We start from the raw sequence: 20,518 nt of genomic DNA, 5'->3' as shown, positions 1-20,518 counted from the left end.
ATTTTCTCTTTCTAATGGCCCAAGAATGGAGCCCAAGAATTATCTGAGGGAAACTGTAAGCCTTATTTCTGCTCAACTCCAATCTGCAGTTGGAAGTCTGAAGAAAGAACAAGGCACATATAACAGAATACAACTCTTGGAGGACATCAAAAGAGAATTTTCATGTCATTTCTTGTGTAAACTAGTTGTTCATATTAGCATACAGTTATTTTAGCCTTCATAAATAAAAGGGGTGTTTTAACCTAAACACGGTGGCTTGACTGTGGCTATCCTTGGAAGTGTAAGAACAATATAGGGCATTGTTTGTTTGTTTGTTTAATTTTTATTTATTTATTTTTGAAAGAGAGAGAGCAGGGGAGGGGTAGAGGGATAGGGAGACAGAGAATCCCAAGCAGGCTCTGCGCTGCCAGCTCAGAGCCTGACATGGGGCTTGAACCCACAAACCATGGGATCATGATCTGAGCCAAAATCAAGAGTCAAATATTCAAACCCACTGAGCCACCCAGGTGCCTAACATATTGTTATTAAGGGTGAATAAGAATTGATTTCTGAAGTAAAGTTCTGTCTGGCTGGTTCAGTTAGAGGAGCATGTGACTCTTCATTTTGGAGTCATGAGTTTGAGCCCCATTTTGGATGTAGAGATTCCTTAAATAAAACTTTAAAAGAGAGAGAGAGAGAGAAAGTTTGTCCTCTCGTTGCCCTATTATAGTCAGAATCATGACTGATGAACAGCAACACAGCTCAGACACAGCTCTTCTGGTTTACCCCTTAATGTAAAGCTACTTAAAAGTCAGTGAGATATATGGTTAATATAATATGTTTATTATTACATAACTGGTCATTTATCAAGCCCTATATATTCATTATCTCATGAATACACTTAAAAAATCCTTGGTGGAAGTTATTGTTACTACTATTTTTTAGAAAAAGTTCAGTCCAAATGGGAAAGTTATTATATTTCTTTTTTTTTTAAAAATGTTGTATTTATTTCTAGGAGAGAGAGAGAGAGAGAGAGCGTGAGCAGGGGAGGGTCAGAGAGAGAGGGAATCACAGACTGAAATAGGCTCCAGGCTCTGAGCTGACAGTCAGCACAGAGCCCGACGTGGGGCTCGAACCCACGAACTGCGAGTACATGACCTAAGCGAAAGTCGGACGCTTAACCGACTAAGCCACCCAGGCGCCCCTATTATATTTCCAAGCAATGGAGAACTCACTGTTATTTTACTGTAATACAGTTTGCATGTAACCATCTTCAAAGAACTGAACTTCTCTGAGCTTTATTGTTCATTAAGTGATGATGATATGTATGCTGCCTCTTCAGAGGGTTATTTGCATGGTTTAAATAAAATGAGAAACAAATCCGTTATATGCTTTCTGGTCACGAGTATCTTCATCAGTATCACTGTCATATTTTTGTGACCTTCTATATCCAGTCAGATCACTGACTTTTCACAAGACTGTCTCAGGTCATCACAATACCATTGTCAAAGTACCTTCCATATAGCCTTTGTTTGGACTGCTGACTTGTCATTAGAAGGAGGGTTTGAACATAAGACTTTAATGGCATTCTCTTCAGGTGGTGGAAGATTAGGTTCCTAATGATTTCACTGAATATTTACCCCTGAAGGATATTAATAAAAACATTGTGTAAGCTTACTTGTAGTGAATAAAGGAACTGAACCATGAAAAAAATAAATAAAAGTCAGTGAGAGAGAGAGAGACTGAGACTGAGGTTGTAGGTTAAGAAAGAGACTTTGCCCTTCTCTGTCTTTCCTGTGTGCCCATATCGGTCTTCTAGGCAGATCAGTGCAGTCATGGACTCTGCTGTCTGTGTCTATTCAGCCCTTTCTCCATATCCTTCAGGACCTTTTTGACAGCTTCACCCCACACTGATCTCTCCTTCCTTTCCCTGGTTCCTTTGGAATATATCTTCTGTACCAAAAAAAAATTTAGGATTGATTTTATTGATTTGTAAATTCTTTTGTTCACAAATCAGTTTGTGTGAACGTGTATGTGCCCGTGTGTTTTGAATCTCCATGATTTTAAGTTCCTTGTGGGCACGAACTATTTCTTGCAGTTGTTTTGTTTTCCCTTAGTGCCAGTTACAATGTCAGACACAAAATAAGGACTCCATTAAATACTTGGTGGTTGATACTTAAGAGGATCAAAGAAGAGTGTCAGCCAGGAGTTATGTATGTGTTAACTTCTGGTAAATATAGTAGCAAAAAATTTCTCTTCCTCTGCTCCTCTGCTTTTTATTACAGAAAGCAGTAACTGAATTGTTCTAGAAAAGAGGCTGTGAAGTTAGTACTTATAAGGGAGCACATTAGGTACTGTTGCAAATACATATTGACATACCTTTTGCTGGCGCAGGAAATGTACCTTTTAGCCCTGTTATGACAGATGAGAAAATAAAAGGTACAGAAAATAGAGATGCTTGATTTTCTAAGTTGCCTCAAGTTACCATTTTAAAAAACGCCTGCATTTCTAAAACGGGATCCTGGTAGCTGGTTGCCAAACCGGTTTAACAGCACTGCCTCCACGTCTTCTGGGTGAGAGGGAGCCCCGAGTACAGAAACTTATCAGAGATCCCTATCCCAGTCATTTCAGAACAAGTTGTTTAGCAATGTACTGTAGTTTCTGTGCAAACCATCTACCATAAACCACGAAGTGATTCAAGGTTCATAGTTCCTTCTTTGTTCCTTTGTTAATCACTGATTTCTGACTAGTGGGAGGTGCCTCCCAAATTTGCTAATGCATTCTTTTTGGATAAGGATGACGCACAGATTGTCCTAATAAGGACTTAGATTGAGAAAGGACCGCCCCCCTCTGAGAAGATGGGACAAGTCAGAGAGAGGGCGGGCAGTTTCTTTTTCAACTAGGGATGACACAAGCATAAGTCATTTCCTTATTAATCGGTTCAAACCAGTTCTTACAGGAACTGGTGGTGATAAATGTGAGACTTCTCAGAAGTCATTCATTTTATTCTTTGTGCCACAGCAGCGAGCGGCATCAGCCTAGCTGGCCTCACTCTGAGGATGAACTCTTCTGCCAGAAGGGGCTCAGCTCCTAGTTTCTCCTAAACATATTGGTGGGAGAGATTTTTCTCCTGGAAGGAAGGGGTCGTTAAAGGATGAATTGTATCCACTGAAAAGAGTTCAGAGGATTTTGCCAGTTCTCCTGATTGTTGTTTTTTGTTTTTGTTTTTGTTTTCCTCCTCTTTCTATCTAATCCCTGCTTTTTGAGTCCAGGTGGTAAGTGGATTTCTCGTTAACATTTTTCTTGCTTTTCTTCCCAAATGTGTCTTTTTCCTTGGGCTATCGTACCCTGCTTCCAGTGCTGTCCCCGGCATAGGTCCGTCTCTGCAGAAGCCATTCCAGGAATACCTGGAGGCCCAGCGGCAGAAGCTTCACCACAGAAGTGAAACGGGCACACCGCAGGTGAGGCTTTACTCCCGTTTTCCTCTCTTCCGCCACCCGCCAGTCTCAGGCTGAAATTATACTCCCAGCACTTGCTGGCATTTTTAGGCAAAGAGAGTAGTTTGCCTGTCAGTCTTTAATAACTGAAGTGCAGGCTCTCTTTACTCTCTACGAGGAAACTGGCTTTGTCTAAATGAGAAATGTAATTTCCGTTTGTATCTACCTTCTCCCAAAAAACAAAGGGAGGGCAAATCGAAAATGATGGATCTGTTATGTAGAAAGAGTTGCTGCCTTCATCTTAAATGTTTTATTAGCAAATCTACTTCCCGAGTGGATGAAAAAGTTAAAATTTGTAGCATTTCATAGCATTTCATAGCATAAATATAGTCACATAGTATGTGACTGAGGTCACTTGATCCCTTCATTTTTGCCTTATTTGTTTCTTTTCGGAGATGGGAAAATAATCTTTTTCTTCCTTTTTTAAAAATAAACCAAGGCTCTTCACATAGCTGAACTTAAAAACTTTAACTTAAACTAAGCCTGCCTTTTCCGTAAACAGTTCTGTGGCAAAGGGAAATGGGTAAGCAGTAACCTGAAATGGGAAACTTGAAGGAAGCATAGTTGTTGGATCCCCCCCCCCCCCCCCGACAGCCTTACACTGGGTGGGCCTTTGCTGCCCTCAGTTGACCAAACATGACTTCAGAAATGGAGGACCTATTTTAAAAGCTGCTCCCACTGCTGGGACAACGTGTAACTATCTGGACTCTGCTCTCCACAAGTATCTCTACATGGCAACTTCCGAGAGCAGAATTGAATCAAAACTCTTATTGTGTAGTAAAAAAGGCGACCCTACACTGCCCCATTCTATACTATGTGAATCGACATTGACTTTACATCTGACAAAGTGAAATCTTAATAATTGGGTGTCGAAAAGCCTGAATATAGACTTCAGGGTATCTAGAGGCGCAGGTCTTCTCATTTTCATTGTTTAGACTTTGTAGCTTATAAGCTCCAAGTTCTTATGTTTCTCAAATATTGTACCACGTGATCTCCTTTTTACTACTGAACTAATGAAGCATTTCTCGCGGATTGTTCTGCATTTATTCTTACAGGGAGAAAACTGGTTGTCCTGGATGTTTGAGAAGCTGGTTGTTGTGATGGTGTGTTACTTCATCCTGTCCATCATTAACTCCATGGCACAAAGTTATGCCAAACGAATCCAGCAGCGGTTGAACTCAGAGGAGAAAACTAAATGAGAAAAAGGTTCTAACGGCAGAAATTAGAATGGAAGAGTTCCGCCTTAAATCGGGAGGACTCCAAACCAGGAAGGAAAATTCCCTTTTCCAACCTATATCAATTTAAAAAACAATTTTTTTTTCTTTTTTCCGAAAACAGTTTAGTCCATATTTTGCACTGACACACTTTTCCTTTGTGTGTTAAGGTAAGGTCTCCACCCTCAATTCAACCCAGCTTGTGTTTTATTCGGGTGGAATGTGATGTTCAGCAACAAACTTAACAGAAACCGGCCTTTTCTTTGTTACTTTCAAAAGGCCCACGTGGTACAATTAAAGAATTCCGGACACCAAAAACTAGTTCCTAAGTATGTTGAATATGTCAAGCCTTTTAGGCTTGTCAGAAATGACTCCTTTGTTTTTCTAAGTCATTAAAATGTGTATAAATTATACTAGATTGGATAATGGTCTTGCATGTCTATCATGGTAAAATTTAATATGCCATCCTGCCCAACCCTTCCTCTCCTACCTTAAAAAAAAAAAAGGCCATTTTATGATGCATTGCACACCCTCTTGGGAAACTGATCTTTAAATTTTGAGACAGTATAAGAAAATTCTGGTTGGTGTCTCACGAATGAGCTGACACCATTTTTTATTCTGTATATTTAGAATGAAGTCATGAACAAACTTTATAAAGACATCTTTGATCATTCCAACATTGTGTCCGTTTTCTTGAGCGTTTTGATTTTTTGCTTCCCTTTAACTACTACCACCTGACGGTCGGCTTTGCCAGATCCACCTACAACCATACTTTCTTCAACCTTCGTTTATTTGCACGTAAGAGCCACCAGCCTGGCACTTTCTTGTTAACCTGGAATTGGGCAGCCCGCTACACGCTGCTGAAATGGCCACCTATGGATTGGCCTGGCGAGGGGTTTGTGAAAACAGAAATGAAAGTATACAAATTAAAGGGCACTGGAGAGAGAAATAACTCATTTTTTCAAAAAAAACCTACACTTTCTCCTATCTGTGTTAATTTTAGCTCAGCGTGTACTCTGGTTTTGACAGAAATTTACTTTTAGAATGTAACCTAATTTTCTACCCTTTCTTCAGTGAGTGTTACGCTCTTTTGTGATTTTCTTTTGGGATGTTTCTGGTTGTGAACTTGGTCATTGTGTTTTGCTTGGGAGGAAAATAAACAATTTCACTTTTTTTCTTTAGGAAAATCGTTTCTGACATTATGTTAAGAGTAGAATTGGGTTTAAATGGCAACAGGCCAGAAATGGCTGATTGTTTTATCAAATCCTGCCTGAATGTCTACTTAGTTTGCCTACCGTCGTGACATCTCCATGGCTGTACCACCTTGTCGGGTAGCTTATCAGACTGATGTTGACTGTTGAATCTCATGGCAACAGCAGTCGATGGGCTGTCTGACATTCTGGTATCTCTCATCTGACCATCCATATCAAATATTCCCATTTAAGCATTACCTAGCTTCATGGTTTATGATTTAAAAAGAAAACCTCCGGTCCTTATGTCTAGTGGCACTTTGAATCTCTTATGCCATGATATTGCAGCAGTATCAAGAAGATTTTATGGAAAATCGGGATGGTCTCCATGACCACAGCTAAATAAAGGATAAACAGCCTGCCTTGTGGGTTTCAAAAAGGTTATTATACTTAACGTTCTTTTTTTTTTTTCTGCCCAGGGACCTTCTGGTAATGACTGTTCCTTTATCTGAAAAGCAGTACCCAGATGTTTGATGTTAAATAGATTCACATTAACCAACATAATTTTTTAGCTTCTTTAAGGTTAGCATAAATTTCTAAGTCGGCTTCCAGTTGTGTTTCATTTCTTTCACCTGCATTTTATTTGGTGTTTGAAGAAAGGAAAAAGGAAATCCAGTATAAATTGTACTGTATGTACTAAATCTTTCGGTTATTGGTAACCTTATTTCAGGGTACAGTGTTTAGGAAAAAAGAAACGTTTCTTAGACTGAGGAGCTAAGTAATAAATTCGACTTATGATGATCGTTGTTCACTCTTTCAAATGAATTTGCTTTGAAAACAAATGAAGAACAGCTGTCCCCCTTTCCTCCACGAAGCGTTCAGGTGGCGGCGTGCTCCGATGGTCCCTCGGGCTCTGGCTGGGGCAGAACATTACCCTTCTGTCCCAGTGGTCTGCTTGTCCCTTTCCTGTATCCACCAAAATGGACACAAACAACCCCCCGATCCCAAAAACAAACTTAGTTGATTCCAGGTGGTGGGAGACCAGGAAATTTGTTATGTAAGTGGATGGTTTGCTATTACTGCAATTTAAAAAAAGGGGGGGAGAGTGCCTGGGAATTCTAATTCCATCTAATTAGTTTAAGTGTCATTTTGTGCCTTAAATTTCTGTAGTACTTTGTCGTGTCCCAACTCCATGACTGCCAAGTGGTACAATACACTATCATGCAATACATGCTCAGTTTATACACTTAGGGACTGAGGAACACCTCCCTGAAAACAGTGTAATGTAGGAAACGTGTGGTGCTGAAACAAAAGGAGGCTTTTGCTTTCGTTTGGATGATGGTCACTCTCCTCATTCTCTAAAAATCAGAAAAAGGTACAGCTGGAGTGCGGTTCCTGAAACACACTAATTCAGGAGATGTGGAAAGTAGGAAGTGCTCTGGCGTGAACAGGCGCCTGGGTCTCCCCTGTGCTCTGTCCTAGCTGTCGTAGGACAGCGGGAAGCCCCCTCCCCTTGCGCTGCTCAACAGTGGTTCCTCTGAGGACAGTCATTGCACTAAGCTAATTAGAATAACTGATTGTCCTCTTGTGCCCTGGGGTGAACTGTGTTTTGACAGACCCGTGTGTAAGGAGCGCAGAGGAGTTCCCAGCCTTTTACAGTCAAAAAGCCTTCCCCAGATTTTGAAACCCACTCACCTCCGTGTGCAACGTTCTGCCTCTAATATGTGACTTGGAGAAAGTCTTAAATTCTGAGCTTTAGGTTTCATCTATAGAAATAGAAATAGGCAGGTTGTTGTAATGATTAAGTTGGATAAAATATAAAGTACTACCGTTAACTGTTGGCGTGTTCTGCTTTTAATTCGTTAAAGCCCGCATTTGGTACACACGCAAGAGTTTTACATTGCATTTGCTCCGAAAACCTGTTTTTATTTAGTAGGCTCTACTCCCAAAGTGGGGCTTGAACTCACAACCCCAAGATCAAGTGTTGCATGCTCTAAGACTGAACCAGCCACGTGCCCTGATAATACACGTGTTTTAAATACTCCCCACAGGTATGCCCTTGTTTTGATGTAGATGCGCTCTGCCTAAAGAAGTTAAACCCAAATATAAATTAATAAAGAGAAAGGCAGAAATTAAGGAACCGATTGACTTGATAAAAACCTTGTTAAATCCAAAACTAAACCCCCCATGAGGCAATTAAAGTACAAAGCACAGATACACAAAATTTACTATAAAATAATTGAGAATACTTTTCTAACCTTACCTCCTTAAAATGTTGACATTTCCTAATTTGTTTTTTATTGTAGAAAACTAAAGGGGCGCCTGGGTGGCTCAGTCGGTTAAGCGCCCAACTTCAGCTCAGGTCATGATCTCACGGTTCGTGAGTTTAAGCCCCATGTCGGGCGTGGTACTGACAGCGCAGAGCATGCTTGGGATTCTCTCTCTCAAATATAAATAAACTTAAAAAAATTAAAATACACGTGGGTGGCTCAGTCAGTTGAGCCCCGACTTCAGGTCAGGTCATGATCTCGTGGTTCGTGAGTTTGAGGCCGTTGTCTGGCTCTGTGCTGACAGCTCACAGCCTGGAGCCTGCTTCAGATTCTGTGTCTCCCTCTCTCTGCCCCTCCCCCACTCACACTCTGCTCTCTCTCAAAAGTAAGTAAACATTAAAAGAGCATAAATATACTCAGGGGCGCCTGGATGGCTCAGTCGGTTAAGTTTCTGACTTCAGCTCAGGTCGTGATCTCACAATTCATGAGTTTAAGCCCTGCGTTCGACTCTGTGCTGACAGTGTGGAGCCTGGAGCCTGCTCCAGATTCTGTGTGTCTCTCTCTGCCCCTCCCCTGCTCATACTCTGTTTATCTCTCTCAAAAATAAACAAAAAATAAAACACTAAAAAAATCTAGAATGTAGAGGAAAAAAAGGAATATGTGCTTTTAATACCTTGTTAGAAATACTCCGTCTAGAATATCTAGTGAGGTTTGCTGGGTGCAGTGAAAATAGTTTTAAAAGTTGGCATGTGGGACCTTCCTCAATAGACCTGAAAGTCTCATTTTTGTTAGAAGACAAAAGATTATTGGTTAGTTTTATTTGTAATTAGTTATTAATGTGCTCACAAAAAGTTAAAACAACCTAAGCAGGAATTTATTAATTTCTTTTAAGTAGGATCCACACCCAGTGTGGTCCTCAAACTCACAACCCTGAGATCAAGAGTCACGTGCTCTACGGACTGAGCCAGCCAGGTGCCTCTAAGCAGGAGTTCGATAGCCATTTTTGAAAGCCACGTAGCCTTCCGTTTCTAACTGACACTGATCAAAGCTTCCCGGGTATTCACAAAACATGGTAAATGAAATGCTAAGCAAAAAACTTACATCTGAAGTGTTTGTTCCTTTATCCTCAAAGACAACAAGAAAAGAAAGCACATCAAGTACTTGAACATTGTTAAATCAATTGAGTCATTTGTGTCTGGTGGTAGTGGAGGCTTGGGTTCCAGCCCTTCCCAACAAGGCCAGGAGTTCACCTGAGGTAATGCATTTGCCTTGGGGGCGAGGCCTTGAATTGCAGCAAATAACCTACATGTATTTGCATATTCAACCAGTACTCATAAAAGGGATTATAATAAAAACCTGTTCTGGACAGCTGCTTACTCACCGCCTTTAGAATCGCGTGGTGCTGGGGCAGGCAGGTGCCAGCTGTTTGCTCATTCTCTTTGACCTACTGGCCTTGCACAGTTTGCTGTGTGGGTGTTGATACTACTAAATTAAAAGAAAAAATTTATTTTAGATGGCCCCCGCTCTCCACCCAAACACCCTGGATTCATTTGAGATCTGGGATTCTAATTCTGTAGTTGGGAGACTGGCCCAAACCGTGGCCCAGTGTGAGTCAGTTGTAAGTGGCTGGCTGACTCTCTGGGAACAGAAATGAAATGCAGCTTAGACGGTTTGTCAGCCAAATCCACAAATGTGTGGCTTTTTGAAACATTGGACATCTGTTCCTTTTAATTTAAAATAAACTTTTTTAAAAAGCACAAAGTTGCTTGGCTCCTTGTTTCTTTGTGTCAGCAGCAGTTGCTGCTCTAACTTAGGAAGCCTAGGAGAAAAATTTGGAATCTTGAGAGCACACTTCAGAGAGAGCGGAACGGAGTTGCTTCAGGAGGGGAGGAGATGGTTTTACTGGATAGAGTCTGGAAATCCCCTTCAGGGGTAATCAGCCCAGGTGTTCAACCCGTTTGTTAACTATTTCCAAATGACTCAAAGGACAGAAGGAGGGCTTGGACACACTCCAGCAGCACATCTACAATGTAGTCTTTATTTGCATTGGAAACCACATTCCTGAATTCTTGAGGGGAAGCCTCTGGCTTATTCTGGGCATCTTTGGCTAGGAGGGACCCCAAGCCTTCTAAATTAACAGTCACTGCTTTCTTCTGAGAGTTTCCAGGGGTGAGTATCTACAACTTGATCTGATGGCCTTCTACCTAAAGCCCTCAGGAAAGCCCTCGTTCATGGAAGGAGGCCTTTGTAAGCCACTTTTCTCTCCTCCCCCACCTCATCCCAAATGTGTCATTTCCCTTTTGTTGCCATGTATCCCCTTTAGGGGGATAGAGCATGAGCAGCTTTTTCCTTCAGACGCTTATGACTGACCCAACCCGACAGTATTGCTTAATTGTGTCCCAGCCTGTTTCCGATGGGGAAAAAAAGAAGTTTCCGTGGAGTGAAGAAGCACTTTGAGATTTGTAGAGAGAGCTTCTGCCCTTCTCTGAAGGTGGGAAAGGACTGTCGAGATTACTCTTATCTTCCTTTGGCCACCATGTTGTGTTGGAAACAGCAGCTCAAGTTCACTCTTCTTTGCAGTGGTGAAGAAGCCTGGCGCGCCCGTCATCCAAGAGCCGTGTTGTCCTCGACCTTTTTTCATTAGTTAAAAAAAAAAAAAAAAAGCTGAAAATGAGAGGAGGCCTTTCTCTGCCTTTCATTTTTTAGTGCGCCTCCCAGCCTCTTGGGAGGTCCTTTCACTTGAGTGGCAGGCCTAACCCTCGCACAGCCGCCAAACTTTCTCTGCCTGACCTCACAGAGGCCATGCTCTTGAGGCTCTTCAGACAGCTCTGCTCCATTCTGAACGTTGTCTCAGTCCCTTCTCACTCCCATGTCCCTTCTATGGTATGTTCTTGTGCACAACCCCATAATACCAGCAATCAAGATTAGCTCCCAGGAACCTCCTCCAATGGGCCCTTTCCGGGGAAGTACACAGTGGATTCCTTACTGTAACTGTGATAATGATTGTTTGATTACTTTGTAACCAGGTCCTGTTTTCAGTGGTGGTTTGTATTGTTGAGTATTCAAAGCCTTGACAACCCCATGAGAGAATTAAGGAAGCAAAGTTTAGTAGTTAGCTGTGGGAAGAAAGGAAGCAGAGAAAGGATTCAAACCTAGGCATTCCGGCTCTTACACATTCAGTTCTACAGAAAAGGCCCGTTCAAAAGGCCAGGCTTTTTTTATTTATTTATTTCATCTTGGGATCACAAGTAGGTGATGAAGAAAGAGACAACAGAAAATCAAGCCCATGGCCTTCCAAGTTTTGCTATTTAAATAGATGAGCAGCCCCTGTGCTTCTCATGAACTCAGGGGTGGAGACGCCAGCCCCATTTCTAGCCGCCTTGTGTGGGCAGGTTCCCAGAGTGGTGTTTGCTAGAATTATGATTACAAAGCAATTTCTATTTGTACAGATCTTTTTTCTCTCTCAAAGCACTTTCACATCTTAAATTTTATTTGATCTTCATAACAACCCTATGAGATAGTTAGAGCCAAAAGTGGCATTAGCCAGATTGGGGGGGGGGGAACATTTTTAAATTCACTTTTTTTAGGTGATAATTTCTTTTTATTTCTTTTTAATTTTTGAATGTTTATTTGAGAGAGGGGGGTATGCAAATAGGAGAGAGGCAGAGAGGGAGAGAGAGAGAGAGAGAGAGAGAGAGAGAGAGAGAGGATCCCAAGCAGGCTCCTTGGTGTCCTCGCAGAGCTGGGAAGCACAGCCCAAACCCATGAACTGTGAGATCATGACCCGAGCCAAAATCAAGAGTCAGACACTTAACCAACTGAGACACCCAGGTGTCCCAAGTTCACTTTTTAAATCTCCACTGGTTTAAGGTGCTGTGGGGAAGAGACAACACTAACGACAGTAATCTTCACCCTCCAGGAGCTTACAGTCTTCTTAGGGGTATTGTGCTTATATACAGCTAACTGCAACGTAAGGTGGAGTGAACAGTGAAGGAAAGAACATTAAGAAAAGAGCCGAGAAGAGGAAGGGAATGCCTGACCAAGAAGGCTCGGCAAGGGTGGTTTCATGAGGATGTGGCATTTGAATTGCCAGCTAGGGTGGGGAGAGGGCAGGTGTTCTGACTGGAGAAGGCCCTGTGAGACCGCGGGAAAGCACAAGGAGGGGAGCTCTGTGTAGGGCGAGGAGAAGAAGAGACCAGACCAATGGGCCACCTGAAGTCAGTCTGCCCACTTCTGTTACTCTTTGTCTTAGCCCCGTTTGGTATCCTTTAAAGCACGTACATAACTCACAAAGCAGTTTCTCTGTTTTCTTGTTTTCGCTTGTTTCCTTCACCAGAGCGTAAGCCCCCTAAGGGCAGGCACCGTTGCAGCCTCCATTGTTTGCCCCGGGCCTGGCACTCAGTAGGCTCACAGTATTTGCTGAGTGAATGTTGCAGCGGTCCAGGAGCAATGGAAATTCAGAGACGGGCAGGGCAGGCTCCCTAAGACGAGGTGCCAGGGTACTAGGCAAGTTCAGAGTAAAGGTCAAGAAGGAACCTGAGAAGGGGCGCCTGGGTGGCTTAGTCGGTTAAGCATCCGACTTTGCTTGGGTCATGATCTCGCGGTTCGTGGGTTCGAGCCCCGCGTCGGGCTCTGTGCTGACTGCCAGCTCAGAGCCTGGAGCCTGTTTCAGTCTGTGACTCCCTCTCTCTCTGACCCTCCCTTGCTCACGCTGTCTCTCTCTCTCTCTCCTAGAAATAAATAAAAAATATTTAAAAAAAAAAAAGAAGGAACCTGAGAAGACAGCAGTGCTGATCCATCACCAAGCCAGGAATACGGGAGAGGGAGCAAGAACAGAGAAACGGTGTTCTGTTCTGAACATAGCGCCCAGCAGGTTACTGGCTCCTACCATGGGCCTCTCTCAGGTTTTCTAACTCCTAGATTTGTGAATGTGCTATCCGTTATACCACTCTGTGACTTCTGTCAGAGAATAAACTGGATTTTTCCAGAGAATTCTCTGGAGTAATACATCCTTTGTACTTTTCCACAAGTGATCGTCTAAGCCTTAACTTGTTATGTAGCACTGTTCTTCTAAAGATGGCACTGTGACCGGACCTTGGGGCCACAGGAAACTGCTTTAAAATTCCTCACCCCAGTTGTATCCTGCTTGCTGAATGAATGACTCCTCCCTATGAGAACTGGGAGGATGGTAATTCCTGGATAGATTGATTGTCTTTATAAGGAGAAAAGTTTGGCAACGCGATTTCCTGTGTATTTGTCCTGGACTCCAAGATTCCAGTAGTGCTAGCCTAGACGGCAGTGGCAGCCTCCTAGAACCCAGATGTCGTAAGTCTTCTCAAGAAAACAGGAGGGCATCCTCCCAACTGCCTTTGCCAAGCCAAAAGGCAGAATCACGGCTTTATGACACCTTCTAGAGCATGTGGTCAAGGCGGCTTTCCATTTGGCTTCTTTGGTGCTGGGGTTGTTTACATGTTTCAATAAATGAGTTATGCTTATTGAAGTTGGCTGGCTAGGGGTTCAGAATAAATGACATATGACCACAATTATACCACTCACCAGGAACAGCAGAGTTCAGAAGGAGAGATTTGCTTGTGTGATAGTCCTTTGGCGGAGAAGAGGTACAAAACTTCAGTATTCTGTTCTCAGGTAGGTGCACAGTTGCTGAAACCTGGGAGAATGGGGGCGTCACTGTGCCTGGCTTTCTGATGGAATCACATAAAGTGATGCCTATCTAGTAAAAGCATGTATGTGGGAGTGCTTTGCACCATTTCAGAAGAAAAAAGGAAGCTGAAAATAGTGCTTTTTAGAAAAATGTAGAGATCAAAGAAATTTTCAGATGCTCTCTATTTCCTCTTCAAACATAAAGAATCCATTAGAGCATAAAAGACATCCCTGGTCTCTGCACGGAGGAAGTGAAAAGTTCTTTCATGTAGGAGCGCCTGCCTGGCTCAGTCTGCGGAGCATGCGACTCTTGAACCCAGGGTTGTGAGTTTGAGCCCCACACTGGGTGTAGAGATTACTTAAAAATAAACCTTTTTTTTAAAAAGTGCTTTCACACTCAAAATCTGTCCTACCTTTTAGTATACTTTCTAGGCTGCTGTCAGACTCTGTGTGTGTGTGTAATACAGTCTTCTTTGTAATAGGCAGTGTTCATGTTGAGGGCATGTTGAGATAGTAGAACCCCAAAGGTAGTCTTTCACTTCCCCCTTCCTCTGTTTGTTCCCTGGATGAACATGGAACATCCTGTAATTCCTACACCTGTTTATGTGATCATTTATAGAACAACGATGCTGCTTGCTACTTCCACCCCTGGTTACTGCCTTCTGATTCATTTGACTTATTCCTTCATTCTTCAAACTGTCTCCTTCTAAAAATCATTTGAGTTATTTTATCTTACGTTGGATTTTTTAAAGTTTATTTATTTTGAGAGAGAGAGAAACAGAGAGAGAGAATCCCAAGCAGGCTCCGTGCTGTCAGCACAGAGCCCCATGTAGGGCTTGAACTCATGTACCAGGAGATACTGACCTCAGCCAAAATCAAGAGTTGGACGCTTAACTGAGCCATCCAGGTGTCCCTTACATTGGATTTTTAAAGCTTTGTTTAAAATAAAAATATGCAGGATGCCTGACTGGCTCAATTGGAAGGGCATGCGACTCTTGATATCAGGGTCGTGCCATACTGGGTGAAGAGAGGACTTAAAAAAACAAAAAGCAAGTGAAAGAAATGCATAGTATAAAAGGGAAGTCTTCTGAGGAAGATGCTCCCCCAGAGAACTTACTATGAAATTTAGTGTGTATCCTTTCAGGTCTACTCAAAAATGCTCTGAGCTTCCCATTCTTCTTGGTCTGGGGGGCCTGGCAATGGGGGCAAAGCAGGAGCCGCCAGGATCACTGGGTCCTGTCTCTCACCTGTATCTTCAAGTCAGTGATAAACCGTTCCATTCCTGTCCTTCCTCAACAAAATTAAACATAACCATATAGACAAATTGTGTGTTTTTCATAACATTCAATAGTCATTTCTGTTTGTCTTGGCTACTGCAGCATACATAAAGGGAACAGTGGGCGTGGCCAAACTTTGGAAGGCTTGGAATTCCAGGACTAGTTTAGATTTGGGGCAAGGACTTATAAAGTCTCTTCATTCTCTCTCTCTCTCTCTCTCTCTCTCTCTCTCTCCTCTCTCTCTTTCTTTTTTTTTTTAACATTTTATTCTGAGAGAGACAGAGAGAGTGTGAGAAGGGGAGGGTCAGAGAGAGAGGGAGACACAGACTCTGAAACAGGCTCCAGGCTCTGAGCTAGCTATCAGCCCAGAGCCCGATGCAGGGCTTGAACCCACGAACCGCGAGATCATGACCTGAGCAGAAGTCGCCCGCCCAACCGACTGAGCCACCCAGGCGCCCCTAAAGTCTCTTCATTCTCAATATATTGAGTTTATATTGTCTTTTTTTTTAATGTTTTTTATTTATTTCTAGGAGAGAGAGAGAGAGAGACAGCGTGAGCAGGGGAGGGTCAAAGAGAGAGGGAGTCACAGACTCTGAAACAGGCTCCAGGCTCTGAGCTGGCAGTCAGCACAGAGCCCGACGCGGGGCTCGAACCCACGAACCGCGAGATCAGGACCTAAGCGAAAGTCGGACGCTTAACCGACTAAGCCACCCAGGCGCCCCGAGTTTATATTGTCTTAAATGGCTCTTAACTATATAATATGGCTCAGAGACAAAATATATTTTTAAGCGTATTTATTTTGAGAGAGCGGGAGCACATGCATGGGAAAGGGACAGAGAGAATCCCAAGCAGGCTTGGTGCTGTCAATGCAGAGCCTGATGCGGGGCTTGAACTCATGAACCATGAGATCATGACCTGAGCTGAAACCTAGAGTTGGACACTTTACCTACCAACTGAGCCACCCACATGCCCTGAGACAAACATCTTTAATTATATCTGTATTTCTAGCTCCTCAGTTTTATCAGTTATGAGATCAGTTGATAATAAGTGAGCTTTAATGGGCTTCACTGTGTGCCTCTAGTTTTGTAGCTTTTTCCCCATAGTTTTTTAGACATTCATATTAATCTGTTTAGCAAACATGGAATTTCTACCACGAGCCAGGCATATACTTTGAAGCAAAGAGTAAACCAAATGGTGAGCTCCTTAAGAACAGAGGCCAGATTTAACTCATTCCTTTTTAAATCTGTCTATCCTCGTGCTGTCTTTCTTGCAGGTGGTCAGTGGATGTTTGTTGAATTAAGTTCACATCCGGCCTTGCTCATGCCGTTCACATGAGCCGAGCTTAGGCAAAGGCCTTTTTTTTTTCTCCAGAAAGGAAACTCCCATGTTTTGACTTATGTCATGTTTCTTACTATCATGTTCCCATGACCTCTCACCTAATAAGGACAAGCTTTGTTCAACTCCCTTTTCTATAGTTCCCAGGACTTTGCTCTTGAGATGTCTAGAGTAGCTCTGTCCAATAGAAATATAGTTCAAGCCATATATCTAATTTAAAATTTTAGTAACAACAAATAAATAAATATATTTTAAATTAAAATTTTACCTGCTACATTTTAAAGTGTAAAAAAGCAGGTGCCTTGGTGCCTCATTTCGGCTTTGGTTTATGCAACTGGGCCCTGAGTTGGACTCTGTGCTAACAGGGTGAAGCCTGCTTCAATTCTCTCTCCCTCTCTGCCCCTCCCCCACGTGTGCACACACATGTACCCTCTCTCCAAATAAATATTTTTTAGAAATATCAATAAAATGTTGGGGTACCTGGGTGGCTCAGTCGGTTGGGCCTCCGACTTCGGCTCAGGCCATGATCTCACGGTTGGTGGGTTTGAGCCCCATGTCGGGCTCTGTGCTGACAGCTAGCTCAGAGCCTGGAGCCTGTTTCAGATTCTGTGTCTCCCTCTCTCTCTGACCCTCGCCTGCTCATACTGTCTCTCTCTCTCACTCAGAAATAAATAAAACATTAAAAAATAAAAAAATAAAGTGAAAAGAAATAATAAAACGTAAAAAGAAACAAGCATACAAATTTGAATAATTTAACCCAATTTGTCCAAATTATCAATTCAACAATTAATTTAAAATATTAATGTTTTACAATTTTTATTGATCTTGTCTTCAAAATCCACATGTGGCTAATGGTTACCTTACTGGACTGCTCAGGTATAGAATTTTTTTTTTTTCAATTCAAGTTAGTTAACATATAGCACAGTATTAGTTTCAGGAGTAGAATTTAGTGATTCATCATTTATGTAAAGCACCCAGTGCTTATCCCAACAAGTGCCCTCTGTAATGCCCATCACCTATCAGGTATAGTATCTTTGAATTTTTGTGTACTCATCATGTAAATAATTAGACAAGCCATAAAAGTATTCATCTTACAGTTTATTTATTTATTTAGTTTGAAAGAGAGACAGATCACAAGCAGCAGAGAGGCAGAGAGAGAGAGGGAGAAAGAATCGCAAGCAGGCTCCGCACTGTGGCAGAGCCCGATGTGGGGCTTGATCTCATGAACCACGAAATCAAGACATGGGCTGAAATCAAGAGTCGGATGCTCAACCAACTGAGCCACCAAGGTCCATGCGCTGTTTCTTTTTCAACTATTCTCAGATTTTTTATGTTTAGGTAAAGTCCATATTTCAAAAACCATCAAGTCTTTTTCTTAAAATGCTTGTAAGCTATTCTTTGCTTGTAAGCAATTCTTCAGTCGGGGGAACATCATCAACTTTCCTTTTCATCTCTTCCTGTGTCCCTCCTCACTGGAATTTAAATGATTCGGATTTTCTATCTTTTTGCTCTTCTCCTTTTAATGCCATATCTTCTACAACACTGACCCCACAGTGTATTCCCCCAAACTTGAATATTTACATTGTTTATATTAACTTCTTGTGCAAGCATTCTGTCTATTGAAATGGGATTCCATTTATTAATAAGACTGACATTGCATCATCTGAGACATTTCAGAGTATAGGAGTAGGAAGTTAGTTAAATATGTAAACCAGATTTTTAGCTCATATCCCTAAAAACCATAGGAAACAATGTGATTGATACAGATGAACAAACATCTTTTAAATAACTGATTATTTGCCAACAACGACAAGCTAGTCAGTAAAGCCATATTTGGTATGTAGGCTGAAGAACAAGAAAGGGTTGACTGCCAAACCTTGGGCTCATGGGGAGAGAATACTGTGATAAGAACATATGGAGCATGTTTTAAAACAAAATTTTGGACAGGAATTCAAGTGTGATAAACATGGTCAGGAGAAGAATCATTGGTATGTATACTGCAAAAGAGTCCACAGAGCCAGTGAGGAGGCATTTCAGTCAAATTTAAAGCCCAGACTAGCGCTCTTAGTCCTGTACTATGTCTTTCCCATAAAAAAGGGGAACATGGATATGAGGAAGTTAAAAAGCAGTTATTAGGAATCTAGGATTGTAGCATTGACGTTCAAAGAAACTTGGCTACATTGTAAGCTTCTCTATTTAGACTACGTGGTATTGACCCCTACATCATTAACATCTAGTTCAATGCCTGGCACTGAATAGACATTGGCTGAATGAATGAATGAACAGAGATGTCTAGAATAGACACCTGTCCAATAGAACACCTGGCCAGTAGATTGGCCCTGTCCAATCCACAATAGTGAGTTGTGGATACATTTGCTATGTTCTAAGTGACATGTTAAATAACGGAGAAAGACGCTGCATGTAGATTAGCTAGTGTTGGTGGGGCAAAGTTAGAATCAAGAGGGAGTGAATGGGCAGAAACAGGTTCTAGAGCTTAAAGAGCTCTTGACAAGAGCACAAATGAAGGAGAGTGAAAAGGCTTGAACATGAGCAGCCATTTGAATTTACACTGTACTTACTGCCTGTAGGGGGTGCATCCTGGCACTGGGGAAGGATGTGAGTGACAACATATTACTGGGTAACTGGAGTCATCTAAGATACTCAGTTACCCAGTAATCTAAGATATTACAAGTTCAAAGCTTCTGGATCTGTATGCCCAGGAAGTTATGATTCTGCGGTCGTCCTGGCTGATTGGCTGTTTTTTCTACACAACGTACATTTCCAGTGACACCTCTTATCTTGACCAGCTTCTTTGTGTTAATTTTTAAGTTAAATCACAACTCTGATAGCAAACTTTTGTTACCCTACAGCGACAAAAAAAATATTTTTCATGTAAGTGTTTAAAACAAGTCTGCAAGTACTTGGGTCTCCACACACATCAAAGAATTCAGTTGTGGGTCGTAACAAAGGCTCTATTCATAGAAGTGAATGGGCCCAAGTCAAGTTGGGGCTTTCTTCTAATATTTACCTGCCATTGATTCCATGAGATGCCAAATTAGAAATACACTTGTTACCATTGGACACGAATCCCTTTCTCAAATATAAAATGATTTATACTTATGACTTTAAGCTTCTCCTTTAGAAAGTTCCTTGGAATCAGCTTAATCCCTGGTGAGTTACAGGTCTTCATTAATGCTGGTTCACTTAGAGACATTGTTTCAGTCTCTGGATGTCTTCAATGTAAAACAATTGCTTTTAACTTTATTTTGTGAAAATTATTATCTGATTATTTTTCAAGTACACTTGGATTAACAAAATGCAGCAGAGGGGTGTGCCTTTTAGCAGCTGAACGGACCACTTTTTACATTCCTTAGAAATAAGATATGGCTCAGTATTTTAAATCATAGCAACAGTTGATAAGAAAAACAGCAAAAAGGTAATCATTTCCATATGAAAAGAAAAGGAAGAAACCAGTGAAGCTGTAAACTGTCATTTTTCCATATAAAAATAAATCACCACTGGTAGATTTGGCAGAAAGGCAAATGTTCTTATTTATTTCCCATTTTACATGTGTTAATACACTGCATGAGATGTGTTTTACTGAAATACACAATTACCCTGAAACTCAGCTGTCAATTTCCAAGTGTGTTTTGTTCTACGGAGCGAAACCCACATCTGTTTCTGTCAATTTCATCGAGAACAGGACAGTATTTCCTTGGAGATAATTTTCTCAACTTTGTGAAATTTTGGTGAAGTTCTTACACCTTTTGCTGAAAACCATAATATCGTCCCCACCAGATAAATACCTATAAGTAATCTGAAAACACTAGTTGAATAAAATCAGTTTCTGTTCTTGCATTTCAAGATCTAAAAGAAAAACTGCCCCAGTTTCCTGCTGGCTAGAAAATTTAAGAAAAGCAAGCATTTACTTATGTACTTAAGCATGCTATACATTTATTAACAAAAGCATGATATACATTTATTAACATAATCTGATATTTATTTTTAAATAGCTGCTTAATGTGGAAAATCTTACCCTGCTAATAGAATATTCAAAATAGGTTTATACTCTAGCACTTGACAATAGCTCCCTCT

At 41.6% G+C, this 20,518-nt stretch overlaps 1 protein-coding gene across 1 annotated transcript in view; it reads left to right on the top strand.

The window, feature by feature from the left end:
* VMP1 (vacuole membrane protein 1) overlaps positions 1 to 5,369 on the top strand; it is a 134,587-nt gene extending 129,218 nt beyond the window's left edge. The window contains exons 11-12 of the mRNA XM_039247319.1: positions 3,338 to 3,440; positions 4,532 to 5,369. Of these exons, the coding sequence (XP_039103250.1) occupies positions 3,338 to 3,440; positions 4,532 to 4,675 (247 nt within the window). The 3' untranslated portion in view covers positions 4,676 to 5,369. The remainder of the gene's footprint in view (positions 1 to 3,337; positions 3,441 to 4,531) is intronic.
* The last annotated feature ends 15,149 nt before the right edge of the window (positions 5,370 to 20,518 follow it).

This window comes from Hyaena hyaena, unplaced genomic scaffold (assembly GCF_003009895.1).
Source record: "Hyaena hyaena isolate Hyena2069 unplaced genomic scaffold, ASM300989v1 scaffold_298, whole genome shotgun sequence".
In the NCBI taxonomy this organism is placed as follows: Eukaryota; Metazoa; Chordata; class Mammalia; order Carnivora; family Hyaenidae; genus Hyaena; species Hyaena hyaena.
The sequence above is the reverse complement of the archived record's forward strand: the minus strand, read 5'-3'. Positions and strand labels throughout refer to the sequence as shown.